At 33.2% G+C, this 20,570-nt stretch overlaps 1 protein-coding gene across 1 annotated transcript; it reads right to left on the bottom strand.

Annotated features, from left to right (window-relative positions):
- Window positions 1–61: 61 nt before the first annotated feature.
- On the bottom strand, window positions 62–12,778 carry LOC132752775 (solute carrier family 23 member 1-like; the record flags this gene model as incomplete). Its single annotated transcript, XM_060743153.1, is given in 10 exon segments — window positions 62–1,201; window positions 2,317–2,412; window positions 3,172–3,445; window positions 6,546–6,799; window positions 6,945–7,101; window positions 7,455–7,575; window positions 8,989–9,170; window positions 10,659–10,860; window positions 11,179–11,336; window positions 12,534–12,778. Coding segments are annotated over 10 exon segments (1,916 nt in total), but the record flags the coding sequence as incomplete, so codon positions are not given.
- Window positions 12,779–20,570: the final 7,792 nt, after the last annotated feature.

The following is a 20,570-nucleotide window of genomic DNA, read 5'->3' as shown; positions in this document are numbered from 1 at the left end:
TAAATGCACTACATAATTATATGATAAATGATATATGGAAAATTCAACAACAAAAGAATCATTCGTTATAAATCTTTAATTATTATCTTCATTAGCACTACCGACACTGATGATGTTGTAGTTCTATATAAAAATATTGGCATAATATGTCTACATTTACAAAAACATAAAACAAATCTTGCTAAAGCGAATATATCAAAACAATTCTATACTATAAAATAACACAGTGTATAATATACATGTATGACCATTGCATACCAGAACAAGGGTAAAAACTCTTAAATGTTTCATTACAACGAACAATTATAATGATACTTGATATAAGGACATCGGAGAGTTTCAGTATATCATTTTAAAGGTCTATTTTAAATTTGTCAAATTTGTATAATTCTTATACAATAATGGTTTGAAAGGAATGTTTGACATTGAAAAGGAATAAAGGAAAGAGGCTTGATGAGGTACTACAGTGACTTGATATGGATGCTTTGGACTTGAAAAATGAAAACAATGGTAGATTGAGTACAACAGTTATTTGATATAATTTGTTTAGACTAGCTTAATTGGTAAAACTGGGATTCAATAATGATTTATATTCGGTAAACGCATGGTGCAAACGCTGGTAGTTCAATGATACAGTTTATAAGGTGTGAAGTAATCTGGTTGTTTCAATTCATGATGTGCAAGTCGTGTAAATAATATGGAAGAATGGGGGGATGATTTGCTTAATTAAATGATAAACTGTACTTGTTAACTATATTGTATATCTATCAATGTCCGATGCAAAATAAGCATAATCTTCGCTTCAGTCAACCGTGAACTATTATGCTGTAAAATGATATGCATATAAAACAAAAATATTTTTATGATGAATACTATTTACATTTGAACAACACTCCCTTCAAAAAGTGTGAAATTATGATTTTCAAAACATATCAAACACTCACACACATGGATATGTAAAAAATACAACTTGATCATGACGATTTGCCTTTACATTTTGAACACAGTCCTTTGAAATATTTTCCAATACTGAACTGGAATGTAGGAAGGAATGGAATATATGCTGCCCATCTCTGGCGTTTTAGACACTTCATAATGAATGGTAGATCATAAGTGTTGTCCTCCTCGGAATCAGAACCAGTTGGTACATCTGCCGTGTATGTCTTACGCCATGATTTTATACCCCTTTCTTCATCAGAACCTTTCAATTATTATAAAAAATGTCTTGATATTATATGTGAACAGTTTATGTAAAAAAGTCAAGAAGCAGTGCAGTAATATTTGAATTTATTACTTTTAATTTGTTTGCAAAGAAGTTCTATAACTTTTCGATGATCAAATCAAAGACTAGAATATAGAAAACGTATTATAAGAAGTTTAAAAATAGATTCAGATTTAAATAAGCAGGTTAATAGACAAAAAAAAAACAATTCAATGCACTTAATACATGTATCAAATTCTTCTAAAAGAAGCTCTATTGAGGTAAAGAAGCCTTAAAATATAAAAATTGAAAATCTTACTTAGAGCAACTGGTGCACTTAAAACGGAAAAAAGGCAAAAAAATGAGCTGCGTCATGACAAAACTAACATAATGCGTATGCGACCAGCATGGATCCAGACCAGCCTGCGCATCCGCGCAGTCTGATCAGGATCCATGCTTTTCGCTTACAAACCCTATTACAAGTAGTGAAATTGATAGCGAACAGCATGAATCCTGATCAGACTTCGCGGATGTACAGGCTGGCCTGGATCCATGCTGGTCGCAAACCCATTATGTTGGTTTTGTCGTGACGCGGCTCAAATAATAATGAAATATACTCAGAAGTGAATTCAGAAGTGATATTTATAGCGATTCTATTATCATTTAAATTGTCATTTTTGGGTCATTTTGATCAATAAAAAAGGATAATTCTAGAAAAACAGAGTTAAGGAAAGATCTGAATTTTTGCAATTAATGATCCAGACCCTCATTAATTAATAAATTAAATGGACGACAAATCCCGAAAAATTAACAATTTCCAGTAACGTCATGTCAAAAACACACTTTCTTCTATTTTTTTCTTCTTCTTTTTGTGCTTTTAAGACAGTAAAAATCCACACAAACAAAAACACAACAACTTAATCAACAGTTACCATTGAACTTTCATACAGATATAGATACACTATATTTCATACCTGTAAACATTAATTCATCATACTTAAAATTTGTTGTTTTTAATGTTAATAAGGATCATTATCGCCTAGTTTTCTGTACTTTAACAGGAATGAATACAGAGAAAAACGTTATATAGGCAATATAGTCATTAAGTTTATTACCTGGAACTGTATTGTCTAATACACATCCTACAAAACCACCCACAAACATTGCAGTGCTCAATAAAACTGTTAAAACACGATCTATCTCGTCATTTCCTGAAATAAAAATCGAACGAAATATTCTCAAAACTTGCTTTTAAAAATGCTTAAAACTATGTGCATACAATAATCACCGGGTGTTTACTCTCAATGAAATTGTTTTAAAACATTCGATGACAATTGTATATCTTTTGTTTGTTGTTGTAATCGCTACCTTTAAAGGTTTATGTAGAATGATTAATAACGGAATTGCAGCTATACTATAGTGAAGGCAGTTCACCTCTGGTACCACTGTTATAATGCATTACAAACCATCATCCACTAGTAAGCTATTACACTAAAACAGAAGGTTTCTAAATCATAGTATAACTGCTTCCTCTGTAATTGTTTCTAATGAATAATTAGCGGTCAGCTTAGCGCAAAGGAAGTCTATTGTAATGTATCTTATAAAAGTAAACAAAACTATAAAACTAAGTCATGAAGTTTGGCACATTGCTTTGTTAACAAACCTTTCCAGGCAGCTTCCTTACTTCCGAGTCTCCTTGTATTAGTTAATCAAAGACGTAAAAATTGATTTATAGAAAAAGAAATACTTTCCAAGGATATCTGTTAGTAACTGTTTAGAGCCGGGTGTTGTCAAAAAAAAACAGTTATTTCCTCATTATGTATGTACATAACACAATGTCACTATAACAAAATTTACTTATCTTATTTTATCGTATCTTATCTTGAAGAAAGTTAGATGATACAGCACAGAATATCTTTCATGACAATAAGTATTGGAAGAATGTTTCGATAATGTAATTGAAGGGTTACCTGTTTTTATACAGCCTGGATTGGATATAATATATTTTGGAGCCATTAAGCCAATCAACAACGAGGATCCTATAATCACCAAATTTCGACTCGACTGTAATGATACAAACTGAAGATTCGACAGTCCTACAGCTGTGACCATTCCAAAACTGACGAGAACAATACCACCTAGTACAGGATCAGGTAGCATAGTCAACAAGGCGCCGAATTTTCCACATAGTCCACATATTAAAAATATCAACCCTGCAACCTGGAATGCTCTTCTACTTGCCACCTGTGTGTTTAACAATACACAATGAGCGAATGTAGTAATTACAAGGTCTTAAAGACTGTAATATCTGCATATCTAAGAAAGATCCAGGCAGAGAACGGCTATATGTACATCATAAGGCCGTGCTGATCATTTTACTCTTTCTGTTACAGTCATCTAAAGCTTTGGTATACGCCTTTGTGATTTATGAATAAAATCAGTAATGTATAAAAAAAACTCGAAAAGGGGAGATTGCTAACCCAAAGGCCACGTTCAAAATATCTCAGCTGTATGCATTTTTGTTCTGGATTTTTAAAGTTTTTCTTTTCCATTTATATGGTTACTAATGTCCAGCATATGCATATAACTCTTGATTTTTTTATCAAGTAAGCTAAAAGATTGGATATAAGCTTCAAGCTCAATCCATGTAATTATTGCTACACAACGCGGCCCCTGAATAAAATAATGCCTTACATACAGGGCCGGCCAAAAATAAATTTTGTTTTCCCTCCCGCATCTCTACCAAAACTTTTTTTGTCAAATATAATTATTCGTCCTTTTTGTAGTAGTAAAAAATGTAAACTGGGATTTATATAAAACAAAACTTAGAAACTTTGGTTAAAAACAGATGATAAAATAATGAAGATACATCGACATATCCCCTTTCATTGAATGCTATGTCATTTCAATAGATACATTATTCTTAAATAAAAATATTTTAAATACAAAGGAATATTAAACTCACAATGTTGCTACCTACCCATCCCAAACCGGCATAGGTACTGGGAGGGGAAATAAAGATATTTTAAGAATGACCCAAAGTTATTCAGCATCAAAATATGTTAATGTCAAATACTGACTACATGCAATATGATATTAAATTCTGTTATGCAATTAACGTCATCACACCGCTTAACAACATTACAATAATTACGAGGGTTGTCCGTAAAGTTTTGAGACTGCTTAACCCTTTATCTCATATATACGCGAAACAACGCACTTTCGACCCCCCCCCCCCTCTTTTAGGCCTCAAATAGTGAACAAAATGTCCTGTTTGGGCTCCAAACACATGTTTTCGTGATAAAAAAGGGATTGCCCCAATCAAAAAGGTACATCAGGGGGTTGCCAGAAGGGGGATGTGCCCCCTTCTCTTTCGGGGGTTTGAAGAGGGCGACAGCCCCCCTCATCGCCAAGAAAATTTTGGACATGTGATAGGCTAAAAATGGCCTCAGGTCAATCGTAAAGTAACATGTAACCCACGCTGAAAGGCCTTTTACTCTATCTCAATCAACTGAGAAGTTGCAACACTTCGAAATCAGTTTTATCAGTTTTGATGGGAAAAACAATGCAAAATAATGATTTTTGGCAATTTTGAGACGTCCACCCGTTGCCATGGTAACAGTAAATTAAAGATTGAGCAGAGCATGCTGTTACAGAGGCTATAGTCCAGTCAACATTTGTGCCAAGTTTCATCAGTACTGAAGTATTTTTCATAGTTTCATAGAAGTTTGAACTTGTAAACGGTGGCTTTTTAACGAAAACGGCCATTTTTCACAATATGCGCATGCGGTAAAGGGTTAATTAAAAAATAAAAATGCCACAAAACATCAATTTTTTACCAAAATTTTGTGAAAGGCCACGTGTTAACATGGAAAAACTAGATTGTGGGTAAATCCAAGGATTTTCATCATTTTTTATTAAATAAAAATATCGAACTGCTCACGGTATATATCTAAACATTTCTACCAACTTTACACATATTTAACAAAGACTACATGTATTTCTAAAAATTTTAAATATAAATACCGCAAAGTGACACATTCTATAAACATTTTTAAAAAGCGCATGTTACAGCCCTAAAACCAGTTTGACACTTACTTTCAAAACGTTTCTTTTCTTTTTTCTTTCTTTTTTTTTTCATTTTCATATGCACAATTATCTATTTCAGCAGATTTTTGTTTCCAATTTATTTCACTGTTCTCCTTTGGTAATCTTGCAATGACACGTTCATTTGCAATGGATAAGACTGCTGCTCCGCTTAAAATTGTTCACTTCTTCATGTCTATCTCTACTCTATAACGATCACTCACACAAAAGCCAGTGCCCTGGAACATATCGGTTTTGTTTTACCCCGTCTTATATAAGTATGTGTATCTGTAGGGATCATTCTGACTCGTACACAGTGTCTGCTTATTGTCCGACGTCAACTTTGGAGGTTGCTTTTTCCGACATCTTGTTAAAAGGAGTGTGTCTACTTCTATTTCATGTGACACACTTGTTCCCCGTTAGATGATGCCAAAATACACAGAAGAGAATGATACTTAATTGACGTTATTTCGTCTTTTATGTCAAACATTTCGACTGATTTACATTTATAGGTGTAATCGATAATAAATATACGACAGTGCGCCATGAACCGCTACACAAGTTGTCTTGACAACCATTTTCTTTTAAAGAATGCAATTTCCGGTTAGTTATTTTCATTAAGGTCTCTCCTTACAGCTCTTTTTCATTGATTTATTTTCAATACTTTTTGACAGTCTCAAAACTTTACCAACAACCCACGTATATACCTATAGCGCTATTTTGCCCATTTAAATAATTTCAATTTATAACAAGTGGAGCATAAACTGGACAGCATGACCTCTTTATGTGTAAACTTGATTGATATAAGAACATTGTCGTTTCGTTTACCATTTGTACGGTATGTGAATTACCCATAAACACAAACTTGACATTTGTCAGTGGATAACGCTATACATAAATGATTAACCTGGGTGGAAACTTTTGACATTCAAAAAAGAAGACATGACTGTCTTTTTCCCGCTTATCACATACAAAGGTGCTATAGTCGCATTGATTTTGACCTAAAGTGTGTTTAATATTGTTTTTATTAATGCAATATAATATCCATTTATTAAAAAAAAATAAAAGTAAAAAATAGGTTTTCGTTATACTGTTAGTCTAAACAATATTACAAAAAATCGGAGTGTTTTTAATATATGGACATTATATTTCATGAATAACAAAATTAAACATATTTTAGGTCAGTCAAATCAATGCGACTAGCACCTTTGATCACATGCAATAATTATTTTAAAAAAATTAGTAAAATGTTCCTTACCTTTGTAAATCCAATGGCGCCAACATTTTGGCTGTAAGAAGTTGTCGCCCCTCCTGATCCTACAATACCAGATAGTATGCTACCAAACCCTTCCATGGCGATGCCTCTATTAACTGCGTGCGCAGGCGGTGGTGAAACGCAAGATATTCTTGCGCATGCGTAGTAATCACCAACAGATTCTATTATGGATGTCATTGTTGCGGCAAGCATTGCCATGAAACTTGCAACACTAATTGTCGGAAGACCCCATTGACCTAAAACGGTTGAAAAATATTTTTTGTGCAGATCCATTCGAATTTTGTATAAAGTTTAACGCAGTATGAACAATTTTTAAGAAATAAGTACATATCTTTAGTTAAAAAAACTTAGAAAATGAAATCCGTATTTCAAATCTTTTACCTGGGTACGGAAAGTAGAACCATTTAGCAGCATGTAGAACATGTGTTCGTGAGTCTGTGCGGGTGAAATATTCCTGGCTTTTGGGATCTGATGATAATTTGTCGGTGACAGTTAAAATGGCACATACTCCCCAAGAAATGAGAACTGCTAATATCACCTGTTCAAAATCAAACAGAGGCAATTATTACAATATAAGTATTTCTATCCCTCAGACTTCTATACGCCTGAAATGCAAGATAATGTCTGTATTTCTTTAACCTAGCGGCACCTGGGGTAAATATTGGTAAATCAAGGTACATCTTACCCGAAAATAATAAATTGTACATGAAAAGTTACAGCATTTTTTTATTTTTTTTTTTTGCATTATTGAAATTTTAAAGTTTACTTTTAAATGAAGTATGTATGCATTATGCAGTCGTTTGTAACACGCTGAAAATCAGGAATATTTATCTTATCTTTCAGTAATTTATATAAGATAAACATATACATGTATAAAAACATATACTTTACCGGCAGTAGTTTGAATACTGGATACTTTATTATATGACATTTCTTTTGTCTGTTATATGCTGGAAACGGAATCTTGATTTCACTCATGTACAGCGCAAATAGGAAAACAAGACACACAGTTCTGAAAGTAAAATTTCTAAAAAGTGTTATCTTATTCATGTGATTACGATAATACAAAATTAGTCTATACAAACGGCATACATCAATATGAGCTAACCAGGACAAAGAAAATCGGAAAACTTCGTTTAAGCAGCAAGACTCCAGATTCATGAAATTTTCATGAAAATTTTGAAAATGTATTAAAGAGTAAAATATTGTGAATTACACACTGCAAACGACACTTTCAATACACATTAATTACCAAATAAGGGTCAAAATATTGAAAATTAGCCCTTACTGCGTTAAGGCCCTGTCACACTAGAATGCGCTTTCACTGCGTTTGCACGGCGTTGTTAAATTTAACAAAACGCCGCGAGATCGCAGTAAAAAATGTGATATTGTTGATGTCATGAAGACTTCACGGCGTCTTCACGGCGTCTTCACGGCGATCATGGCGATGCTACGGAGCTTCAACGGCGTTTTAGTTGGCGATTGTCTACGTTCGGACTGCGCTTCTACGACGTTCTTTGCGCTTTCACTGCGCATTAACGGCGCTCATACGACGCTCTCGCAGCGCTCACACTGCGTCGAAATAGTAAAGCTCCGTAAAAGCGCCGTGCACACGCAGTCTAAGCGCGGTAAAGACGTCGCACAATCTTGGTACAAGCGCCGTGGATAACCATCGAGTTGATTCGGCGTTCCTTTTGCGCTTTCGCGGCGCTCCTGTTGCGTTGTAGAAGATGCTACTGAGTTGCTACGGCGTCCTTACTGCGATGCTACTGCGCTCATTTTAGAACGCCGAGTGACGGCGTTTGTTTTGAGCGTGTTCAAAATGCGCGCCGTTGGTCGGCGTTCTATGCGATGCCACTACGATGCTACGGCGATGCTGTGGCGATGTTTGCGATCTTACTGCGCTCACCTTGGCGTTCTGAATTTTTTTAGGACGCCGTGAGAACGCCGTCCTAGTGTGACAGGGGTTTTAGTTATCCAGTAAAGATATGGTGATAAATACTGCAAAAACAGTCAATTATTTCATATAACATGTACATCATTCCTTGAATTCTGAATATTTTTTTTAAATCTTAGTACACATATATATTTTTTCTGAATGTTGATTGACTAAAACTTCTTCGCTCAACTGAAGGTATACAGCTTTAATAATTTGTGTATGGTGTGCTCATACCGCTTCCTGGCCGTGTAAATGTACTTCTACATATTATGTTCAAGTCATTAAGTAAAATTTCCGATATGCTAAAATGAAAAAGGCATTTTTATAATGTGACATCATTGTACACGTCATCAGAAACACCGTCATACATATTAGTGTTGATTGCCGAATAGTGATTCACAATCAGGAATATGCCTGTACAATTCTTTTTCTTAAAAATAGAATATGGATCCGATTTATGAAAAAGAAAAAAAGAACATTTCTTACAAACTTGTAATTCCCCAGTGAACCTGGCAGAAGCGGAGTGCTACGTCAATTAGAGATAGTCCAACCAAGGTTATAGTTGGTACAATGGTTATAGGTCCAATACAATGTAAAATCAAACCAAGAATACCTGTACATCCTATAAATACCTGTACAAGTGCTGACAGAATTATTCCCCCTTGAATCTGTGAAAACAATGATTCAAACTTTACCATGTTTTCTAGAAATAAACAATATACCTTCTTTAATAATATGTATGTTCAAATAAAACGGCTAACATATTTGCCCGCTTAGCTGAACAAGGGCATCATAAGATTTGTAACTGAGGGTGCGACAGGTTTTATCCTCGGACAAGGTGAAATTTCTCAGCGGCAGTTTATCTCGGACATTCTGTCTAATGGTCATTTGTCTCTCATCGGTGGTTCGGAAACCATGTTGGATCAGTAGTCGGTCACTTACAGATAAATTGGTATAGACTGGTCAGTTTAGTTTAGTTTAAACATATATATTTAAGCTTGATTGCTGAACAATACTGTTCTTGCAACTTATTCTAATCACTTGTAGCCCTCTTCCTGGCACCAACCAGCACCGGTGTCATATGAGGAAACATGGTCGTGACCCGAGTAGGGCTCAAACATGATCCCTGAGTTCAGAGGCAGACACATTAACCACTAGGCCACCACTCTCTTAGACTGGAAAGCCAGTTAGGCGGACTGAGCGCCAAGATGTGACCAAAACAGTATGTAAAAAACAAGATCAACAAACAAAAAACCTTGGAGTAAAAGTACACGTTCCTAGAAATGTATGCAAATAAGATCAATTAACATATTTTCCAACGACTTTTTAATTGTGCTGTAATTGTTTCCATCTGAAGGAATACACTACTTTAATTAAAATACAAATGAATGAGATTCCTTCATTTTCCCTACACGCACTACTTGATATTAAAGTGCATACGAAGATTCAGGGGAAATCAAAACTCAAACAAAACAATCCCAAGAGAAAAAACATCTATTGTTGTAAGTAAAATTGTATATTCGTGCAATGCAGACTGGGTGAGCCTATAACTAAAAGAAGACCATATTTTTTGTATTTTTATATCTCTCTAGTTCAATGTTCATGTATTAAATTTACGAGACTTCAAAATAATACTTATATATATGTGAGCACAATTTATACAGTAATAATACCACGATTGTATATTAGTTCTAATAAAATAAAATATTCAAGCCAAATGAGACTGAACTTCTTCTGAAAGTTACAAATTATTCACTTATGCAACATCTTTTTGACGTTCTAAATTTTGACACACAAAAGATACACTTTTTAATAGGAATAATTATCATATGATCATTTTGAAAACGAAATCATCGAAGTGTTTTATCCGAAATCATGCAAAATTGATTACATAAGCAGAAATAAGTTATACACAGAAATAATTTTGATCTCGCTTACAATTCAGATTAATTAATTTGAAACAAAGGGCCGGCCATTATTTGAACCAAAAAGATCAATAATCGAAATAAGATCTACATAAATACAACGTATTCTTCCACAAGTCATATGAATTTCATCGAGTATACTTTTTTTAGCGAAAGCATCCTCAAAGAATCTGTCAATTTAGCAAGTATTACATGTGTGCTTAGCAGAAATGTTGTTGGTTTATACTATACCTCCCTCATTCGTGTTTGCCACATGTCTGTCCGCTGATCATCGGTAAATCTCGGTACGAATGTTTCGTTTAATTCCGATCCGTTTCCATGGACAACCAGACTTGTAACTTGGCTTAGATCCGGACATTTCCAGATGGGTAAGGCCATAAGTGCGGCAACTGCAGGTATAAACTTGTGACATCCTCCTTGTATTATTGGCAGTCTTTACAAAAAAGATACATGATGTTAATAATAAAATGACATCATTAAGTCTCATTTGAAAGAAAATAAGAATAAAACATGAATGCTTAAATGACTTATAATACCAGTATCAGCCTGAGATTTGGGTACGTATTTCTGCTGAAATGTCCCCTTTCTTAACGAATTCGTATTTACAGTGTAATATCAATTCACAGTACAATATCAGTAATCATTCCCTTTAATTTTTGGCTTTATTTTAACAAATAATGCGCAAGGCACGAAAAAAATAAGTACAGAGTACTTATTCTGGTATGACTATATATACATTATAAAAGCATACCTCACGCCTATAGCCGTCTGCAATATGGTGCAAAGTCCGCACATAAATAAAAACGTCGACATGATCTCTGACTTCACAAGGTCAAGGTCACCAGCACAAATCTCATTGGCGACAATCAAAGGAATAGAAATGGTTGAACTTATACTTAGTAACACTTGCTGAAAAAGTAAGAAATAAAAATTAATCAATGTTACGTAACCGTCCACTTGGTGTCATTATCAAAACTTAAATTTGGGCTAAGTTTAGTCTTAATAGAACGTTGGATTTCTAACCATACTTTATCCCGTTTTGTCTAACTAATCGTTCTATTGTTACTTATTATTTTTTCCGTGACAGAGACGTTCAAATATGTCTCTGGGTTTGATAATTTTATGTATGGCACTCTTTCAAAAATCAGTGGTACAAAATACTATGAAGACATGGTATATTAGTATTAATTAGTAAATAGGTATGCTAGCTGTTTGAAATATAAAGAAATGCCACAGAAATTTTGATACAACGCCCTGGAAACAAATATTAATGCAATTATGTCTCATGTTGTATATATGTGTGTACTTTAAATTCCATCTGTACAAAATTAAAATTGATATCATTTTGTCGGTACTTCAACCCATGTGCAAAATTACTTGTCAGACACCTTTTCCGAACAAATAATGCGCCGTGATTCGTTCCCAGTTAGGCTTTATATAATACAAAACCAATCATGCCAGTCAGAAAAAATATTTACGGTAGATCCAAAAGATTCATATGTATGCTTGTTTTATACAGTTATATTAACATGAATTACTAGTATAACAGATTACTTTTGTCCTTTAAAGATACACATTATAGAGCTAGTCCGACTCCAACTAATAACAAGAAGTATCTTTAAAAAGATACTCGGCCGAAGTAAAATTGATTGATTTGCAAAATTATGCTATTTTTAAGTTTTCAGAACAAAAAAAAAGAAATTTTAGCAATGCTTGCATAACAATGACATAATAATTATTTCTTGTAGCTAAGAAAATACCCATTTTATAAACGTTGAAATTTATTTATAATATACTGATATTGATTGGTTTTCAAAGTAGGACAACTTTTATTTTAAGTGTCTCTACTTGTTTTATGTTTGAATTTATAAGACAAATTAACTTGTAAGTTAAAAAACTATTCTCATTCCTAAACATTTCATTTTAGAGCTATCCTTTACATTATACATTCTATTTTCTATAGTGGCAAAAACTATCCATTACATTTTATTTTAGCAATATCCTCAATACATTTTATTTTAGAATGGTTATAACATAAGATAAATTGACACTTATTTACACAAAGAACAGCAAAAGTAATAGCCATGCATGCACAGATAAAATTACCTGCAATCCAAATGCAAAACACAAGACGGCATTAGGTACATCAGATACTTTATAATGCATTCCATGTTCATCTTTATCTATTTCAAAGTTCACCTCTATTGTGTCACATTTAGAGTCATATCTAGAATTAACAACCTTATCGCCTATATGGTTATCAGATTCCATATTTGCATCAACAATATCGAACCCACAGTCTCCCTCGTGTACATCAAAGCTGTCTGGTAATAAAGATCCATTCTCTTCATGCAAACATCTGTCCTTATACAGATCCTTGGTTTCCATTTTAGTTTTTTTTTTAAATTTAAGTTGGTTTAAATACAGCTGCACACATATTTACTAAAACCAGTGAGTTTCATGAATTTCAAGAAAAAAAAGTCCACACACAAACTCTTTTGTATTCGGTAAAGGACATGTACCAATTTCTCAAACGAAATAATTGCGTCACGTGTTTCTGTCGTATTGAAATTAAATTACCTTACTTTATTACTTCAAACGTATGCATATCAATAAAGAATTTTATATCCTACACCATATTTTGTATCTATAAGCAAGAACAGCAGGTGAAACAGGTTCTTGTCTCATGCGATCATTTGTATGTGTAAATAGCTCCTTGTTTATAACGAATGTTGTATGGGATATCATTTATTATTGTGTGTATATATAAACTGTCAACATGTTAAAGCTAGGTTAACATAGTCCCATAATAATGCTTTTTTCGTTTAGGTAACACACAAAATATGAGGCACACACACAAAATTATGTTCATTAAGATTCGTGGATAACAAGGAATGATAATAATGCAAATTGTTCTGAACCTTTAAATATATACAAATGTAGCAATTTTAAAACTGCTTATCAACTTTATGCTACCGAAATATTCATGTATATTGAAAAGTAGCTTACCAGCATTATTGTGACATTAATGTGAAATAGTGAGTACAAATGCATTACCGATGCTTTGATGTAAAAGGTTTTTATTATAAAATGAACGAAATACTTGCATCATTAACCACATTACTTTCACTTATTTTACTAAAAAGGTGAGTTTTATTTCGTCAAAATATTCAGCGACCGTGTTGTAAATTAAAAATATCATCGTAGCTAGAATTATTTGTTGTGATTGTTAAAATATTTTGCAGTCTGCAATTAACAATTTTAATTTATAAACCCCACATATGCTAATTAATCAATTGACAAATGTCCTTTTCTTCTAGTTAATCACACCATACCACTTCTTTTTTAGTAAATAATCGACGACACATCAAAAACAGACGAAATATTAAGAACGAATAGTATTTCTGTCCATTGTTTTCTGTGATGAAATAATTTAGACGAAACGTAATTTTGTCGATTAAGATTTATAGACATCACAAAGCGGGCCGTGAATCAAAGTTATGCAAGTCTGTATTGTATCAGTTATAGTCCACAAATGAGTATGTCATAAGTTCGAATGTATACATTTTTGCAGCAAACATTGAACTTTTCACAGACCCTGATTTTAATATAAGAATCATACGTCTGAAATTCCTTTCTATGATCTTCTCTCAAAGAATATGTTATTTTTACACTCATAAGGTTACAACTCAGTCACTTTCACTCTCGTACTTCTCACATAATGTGTGACGCTTGTATTATTCACTGCCGCGTCTGGTAACGTTTAAATTCCGAGTGCATCTGTGTGTACTTTAAAAAAAACCAAATTGTTTATATCAAGTGTAACCAACACAAATGAGCACAATGATTGAGTTTAGTGTAAATTAATAGCGCAGATAAACAATATTGTCCCGTATATACTGCGTTTGCGCCGAACAATAACGTACTGTGAAATGTTTTAAGATGTCACATATCACACGTCAGCTCTGAGAGATTTCCACATTCTCGTGATTGTCAGTTACACTAATAAACAAAATAAGTTCCATCTTTTTAATATGATTATCTCCTCAAACAACCATTTTACGAAACATTTATTTGGATTGTTGTTGTTGTTTTGTTGTTGTTGTCGTCGTCGTCGATGCTTAGCACGCGACTAATGATATTTATCAAGTGTACTGTACTTAAAATTTATCTCAGTTTATTTCAAACTGATCATCATTTTTTATATACATTATAAACGTACATGTATATTTTTACGATAAAATGAAAGTAATAAATATCGTATATAATGAATCGCCGCGGTGCTAGCTATTTGAAATATGGTGAATGTAGTAATCCTTGATTATTAAGATGTAATTTTTAACGATATCAATATTGGACAGAAAAGTAAGCAAAATATGATTGTATGGTACCACATATAATTGGAATATTTTATTGATCGTATAACAGGTCATCACACTACATAACTGGGGTTTTCAAGTACATAAGTAATGACACATATTACATTATAAATAACAAATAGAACGTAATTTACCAGAATATAAGTATACAATTTATAAAATTAATTAACTATTTGAATGTTTATTTCTTTTATAAGAATAATCTTGCAATCAATTTATGCGAAATAATCTGTTTTGCAAAGAAACATGACCCGTAAAATCCTAGATTTTAGTGACTACGAAGATATTCTTTAAACTGCACGAATAGAAATTTAAATGATATAACTGTAGCCATAAATCCGCTTTAATGACACGTTTTATCATCGTCATGCAAAGTGCATATATATAATGATATCAACTCGTATATTATTAACTTCATGTGAACACAAATAACTAAACATTTTAATATATGATACTTACTTGAAGACCAAACAAGAATGTGAGATGAAAAGCGGGAACATCTCCAACTTTATAATGCATTCTGTAAGTTTCAGCTGTTTTCTGATTTTTAACCTCATTTTGGTCGTCTGTCTTTTCATCTATGGCAATGTTTTCTATGCCGAGAGCCTGTTTGTTGTTGCTCTTCTCGTCGTCGTTGTCTATGTCTATTTCCTTTTCATCTTTGATGTCAACAAAGGCAGCATTGTTAAATGATTTCTCGGGCGAATGGGATGAAAATGACGCTGCAGAATATGACGTACACGTAACTGAACACATCTTGACTGACAATCTTGTTTTTACCTATACTTATAATCGTCAATTAACACTACTAAATGGTTAATTTGTACAATTTATGTATCATGCTCTGCATCGTGCGCAATCTTTGTCTGTTAGATCTAGATCTACTTTAAAAATTAACGAAACATATTTTGTATTTTTACCTCCGTTTCTCTATATTCCTAAGCAAGATTTGAATGATTTTATTTGCTTTAACACTGTTTTGTCGGATTTTACATGCATGATAAACACTTTAATGTTCTCACGATCGACATACAAATATTTACATCGTTAGGATTGGAGGGTCGTTTCAATTTCTTTTATATTCCTTTTTCATTTTTTTTATTAATTTGAGAGCTTATTCAAAACAAGATGTAGACATTTAATCCTTAAGCTTGTGAGATTTAAATGAAATATAATCACTGATTGTGTGAATTTTATTACCAATTTGATGACTCTGGTGTTGTTGTTTTTTTTTTCTGTTTTTTTTCCTTTTTTTTTCATTTCAACATAGCGTGACTTGTTATTAAACAAGCTGGTTGAAGGTTTGTATATGGTTTACATATGCGTGAAAGATGAAAGAGGACCAGACAAAAGCCACTGAAGTTGTTCAAGATTTGAGATTGATAACATGGGTTATCTTGTTTTCCGTCGGGTCACTTCATACTTCATACTATTGAAATATTTTATTTGTTTGTTCACCGTCAGTTGTTGTTTACGACATCTATTTATTTATTCATTTTTCATTCATTCATTCTTTTTTTCATTTATTCTTCGTTCATTCATTTATTCATTCTTCTTGAATTCATTCTCCGTTCATTCATTCATTTATTCATTCATTCATTTATTCATTCATTATAGATTGATTCATTGATTTTATTTTATTTCTTGGGAATGGCCTCTCACCCTCTCATTTTAATGTAGGCATGCGTTTATTTATTTTAATTAAATTCAATCAATCCTATATAAGTTCCAAACTATTGCAGTTGGGTGGCACAATTCACCAGCATACAAAATCAACACAAGCGAGCAAATAATATGTGATGACACCGTTGAACTTCTTATATTAGAACAATTGAGCAGCGTCACGACAAAACCAATAAAGTGCGTTTGCGACCATCCGCGCAGTCTGATCAGGATCCATGCTGTTCGCTTACCAACTCCATTTCAAGTAGAGAAACTGGTAGCGCACAGTAGGGATCCTGATCAGACTGCGCGGACGCGCATGTTGGTCTAGATCCATGCTGGTCGCAAACGCAGTACATGTATGTTGGGTTTGTCGTGACGCGGCTCAATTAAATTTCTACTTTCATATATATTAAGCATGATATGTCGAAGGTGGCAGATCAGCTGAATTTAATATCCTCAAAATAGGTCACAAATTATCAAAATACAATGTCCTCTTTCATACAGCATTACGTTTGTATTATTTGTATGAAATTCATAAAACAATACAAAAATAGGGGAAATGCAGGAAAGGAGTTCAAAGGTTTATTTATAATGATTTTGTTTCTATAATAAATTATATCACTTTAAGTCCCAGGTAACTTGCAGTCAGCTGTTGGAAAGATAAACAAAATGAGGTTGTTCGTAAATATTTTAAATCGTTATTTATTCAATATATATTCTCTCCTGCTCCGATACAACTAGGTGACCATATGCTTGTTTGTTGAAAAACAATGTTGCAACAGATACATTATCATATGCTCCATTCCGAAAAGTGCGAGTTACTTCCCTTCATGATATGTACACCATTTGTACCTACAAAAAAACTAACACTATACTCAGTAAATCCAACAAAATACTTAAAATAAGTAACTCTTTGTGTATTATCAAGCGAAGCCACATCATGTAACGTGTGTAAGTAAGTTTTTCCATAGGTACTGTACAGAATCAACTGAAAACTAAAGGATTGAGAGGGGAAAGGGGTGCGGGATGGGGTGCGGGATGCATAGCAACAATGAAGTAATTTTTTAGTTGTCTGTCAGAGATGTGGATATGTGTCTGTGTCAGCGCAGTGTTATTGATTGATTGACTAGAATCTAATTCGGATTTAGTTTATACCGTAAGATTGATTTTGATTTTGTTGGGCGCTATCAGCATATTGAAGCACTGCTGGAACCATACTGTACAGTCCAACTAAATGTAATTACTAATTAGATTTGTCAAAGAGATACAGGTTTCATAGCAGTTTCCGTCCCCTAACAGTTTTCCGGCCTTTTATCATTTTCGTCCAGTATCATACAGTCTATTTTTACCAGTTAGGCATCCAATCAGCGAAACATTTGTTTTCTATGCTAAACAGCATTAAAAATAGTACAACAATATATATGTTTTGAAGTTTTGCCTGTTAATAAAAGTTACATAAGAGTACATGCGACATTCAAAAATAAGCAACACCTGGGGAATTATAGTTTGAATATCCATGCGCAATAACTAAGACCCCATCTTAGGTAACTCAATACATATAGTACTTCGGAAAATATTTTTTCAGACGACACAGAATAGGTTGGAAAGTTCTGTTTGGTTGATAAAATAGATAAATTCAGAATCCCTAAAGAAAGCCCAACACGGCAAAATCGAAAATGTTGCAGGCTCGGTTTGATTGAGCCTGTTCATGGACGGTACTGGAAAGTGCAAGTTACCGTCCACGCCCCCTAGCACCGGCTTAAGCAGAATTCAACATTTAACCATGAAATAGTAAAATTTTGAATTTAGAACCATCTTAATATTGCTTATGGTACTGAATTATATTCAAAATAAAAAAGGTCCGGAAATCTGCAATGAATTTTTAATAAAGGTGAAACAAATCGTTACATTTCAGGCCTATATTCAAATTAAAAAGTAAAATAAAAGTGCAAAATTAAACACATGGCAATGCTGGCTAGGTACCTAACTTTGTCCTGTCAAAGTTTTGTATCCCTCCATAGACTGGTTTTTATTTTATTTGTTATAAAGTGCGATATGTGGCCGGAAACTGCTAGGAAACCAGTATTGAGATATTTTTTTAATGGGCGATGTCTTTTAACTTGGGAACCACAACTTCAATTGAAATTAATTGAAATTGAAATTAATTGATTAAATCATGCTGAATTGTAAAGTTTCTTGCACGTAAAAACAACAGCTTGCCACCACATGTTTCTAGTCTGACCGATTAACCAGTAGGCCAAGCCCAACATATTGTGTGCCAGGGCATTTTATTAAATCAATGGTAAAGACTAACATCTATGTAATATCAGTTTGTAAAATCAGTCGGTCTTTCTGTCGAAATATTGAGAATACCATTAACCCATACACACACATATACCTAAGTACGAGGGTTGTCCCAATATTCTGTGACAAGATTGTTTAAAAGCTATCTAAAATAGATACAAATTTGATATTTTAATATGTTGTAAACCCATATAATTGAAGCGCTTTCACAAACTTACATTGAAAAATATCAACAAACAACAAACATATGCCGTAAATACCATGGCAACTATCCGAATCACAGCGCACATCAAAGGTCAAAGACGGCGTTAAATCTATATAAGGCGCCTTTCTCAAATACTCTCAATGGCTTTCAATGCAATAATGATGCAGCTTTACCCATAAATCGTCAATTACAGACTTAAATCATTGGTTGTTAAAGTCTGTTGAAGTTTGGATGACATACATAAATTTTTTCTACACACGAACATCCGGTCTGGTTGCACCTGCTTTTAGCTGTGAAAATAGGCGACCGAGATCGGTCTTCCTATTCATGCTTTCCTTATTTTCGTTTTTTGTAGTGTAGAACTTTGGTTCCGTTCATGCCTTTTGTACACAAATGCTCATTATATGTTTCTAAACTGTTCTATTTGGTATATTTGTTGTAAATCGTAACATGTGTCATCTCGAAATAGTCACAAAACTTATATGACCTGTTCACTGCGGCGCAAATTCTTCGAACGTTGCCATTTTAACTTTCCTAATTTTTGAGATATTTTCATTTGGCCGTAGGCTGTTCGTTTCTTAAGTTATTTAACTAAAATTTGAGATGATGTAAACATAGCAACAGAGGAAGTCAATGTGGCATTGTGCAGACACATTATCAGATATTTGGAATATACGTAATTAATTTTAGCCTATTCTGTCAAAATACAAATTATTTGACGTGTGCGGCAACTCAACCCAATGTCATTAATACTGAAAATATCAAAGTAACTAAGAGAAAATATTTTGTAAATGATTTGTTATAATGTTAAATAATAAAACTCAACGGTAATGTGTGTGAATTATTATCCATTGGCGTTAAAAATGAACCATCTTTAAAATTTGTCACAGCCTTTTAGGACAACCCTCGTATGTGTATTTTTGTGTATACATGACTGAAATTTTATCAGTCATGTTTTTGCAACCACTGAATCTGGGCTCTCAACTGCTTGAGCCTTGACCTGACAAATGAGCCTTGCTTTATATGGTTTAAAAATGTTTTTGCCATGTTGATATTTAGTCAGAATAAACTATGTAGTTTGTCTGCTTTTCTCTCTTCCTTTGATATTTTCAATAAAATGTACATACTGATATTTGCAAAATAAGGCTGACTAAACAAACTTAATAATTATCTGAGAAAATATATCATCAAATTACATGTATGCACATAAAATGCACCAAAAGCTACCATTCAATATGCAGTTTTGATTCTTTTTGTTTTAGGGCATAAAAAGGTATTTTAACTCAGGCAAGCCTCAAAAGCGAATTTCTGGATCCATATCTGAATCTGTGCATGTCTGCAGTTATATCAACATATTTATTTCATACAGTTATCAAGGATTTATTATTTTTTAGAATTCAATGTGAACTGCAGGCAGCAGTGATATAGATTTATTCACTTTAAGGGAAAGGCCCCATTCCAAGTAGTGCCTCTAAAAAGGCCCAGTTAGAAAATAATGATATCTATTAGATGACATATGAATTGGAAATTTTAAGTTAACTGTAGTTCTATGAAAAATGAAAATTATTTTATTTTTTTTTTTGCTCTTCA

Source organism: Ruditapes philippinarum, unplaced genomic scaffold (genome assembly GCF_026571515.1).
Source record: "Ruditapes philippinarum isolate M1 unplaced genomic scaffold, ASM2657151v2 ctg280_1_1_1_1, whole genome shotgun sequence".
NCBI classification, from domain to species: domain Eukaryota; kingdom Metazoa; phylum Mollusca; class Bivalvia; order Venerida; family Veneridae; genus Ruditapes; species Ruditapes philippinarum.
This window is presented reverse-complemented; position numbering and strand designations above follow the sequence as displayed.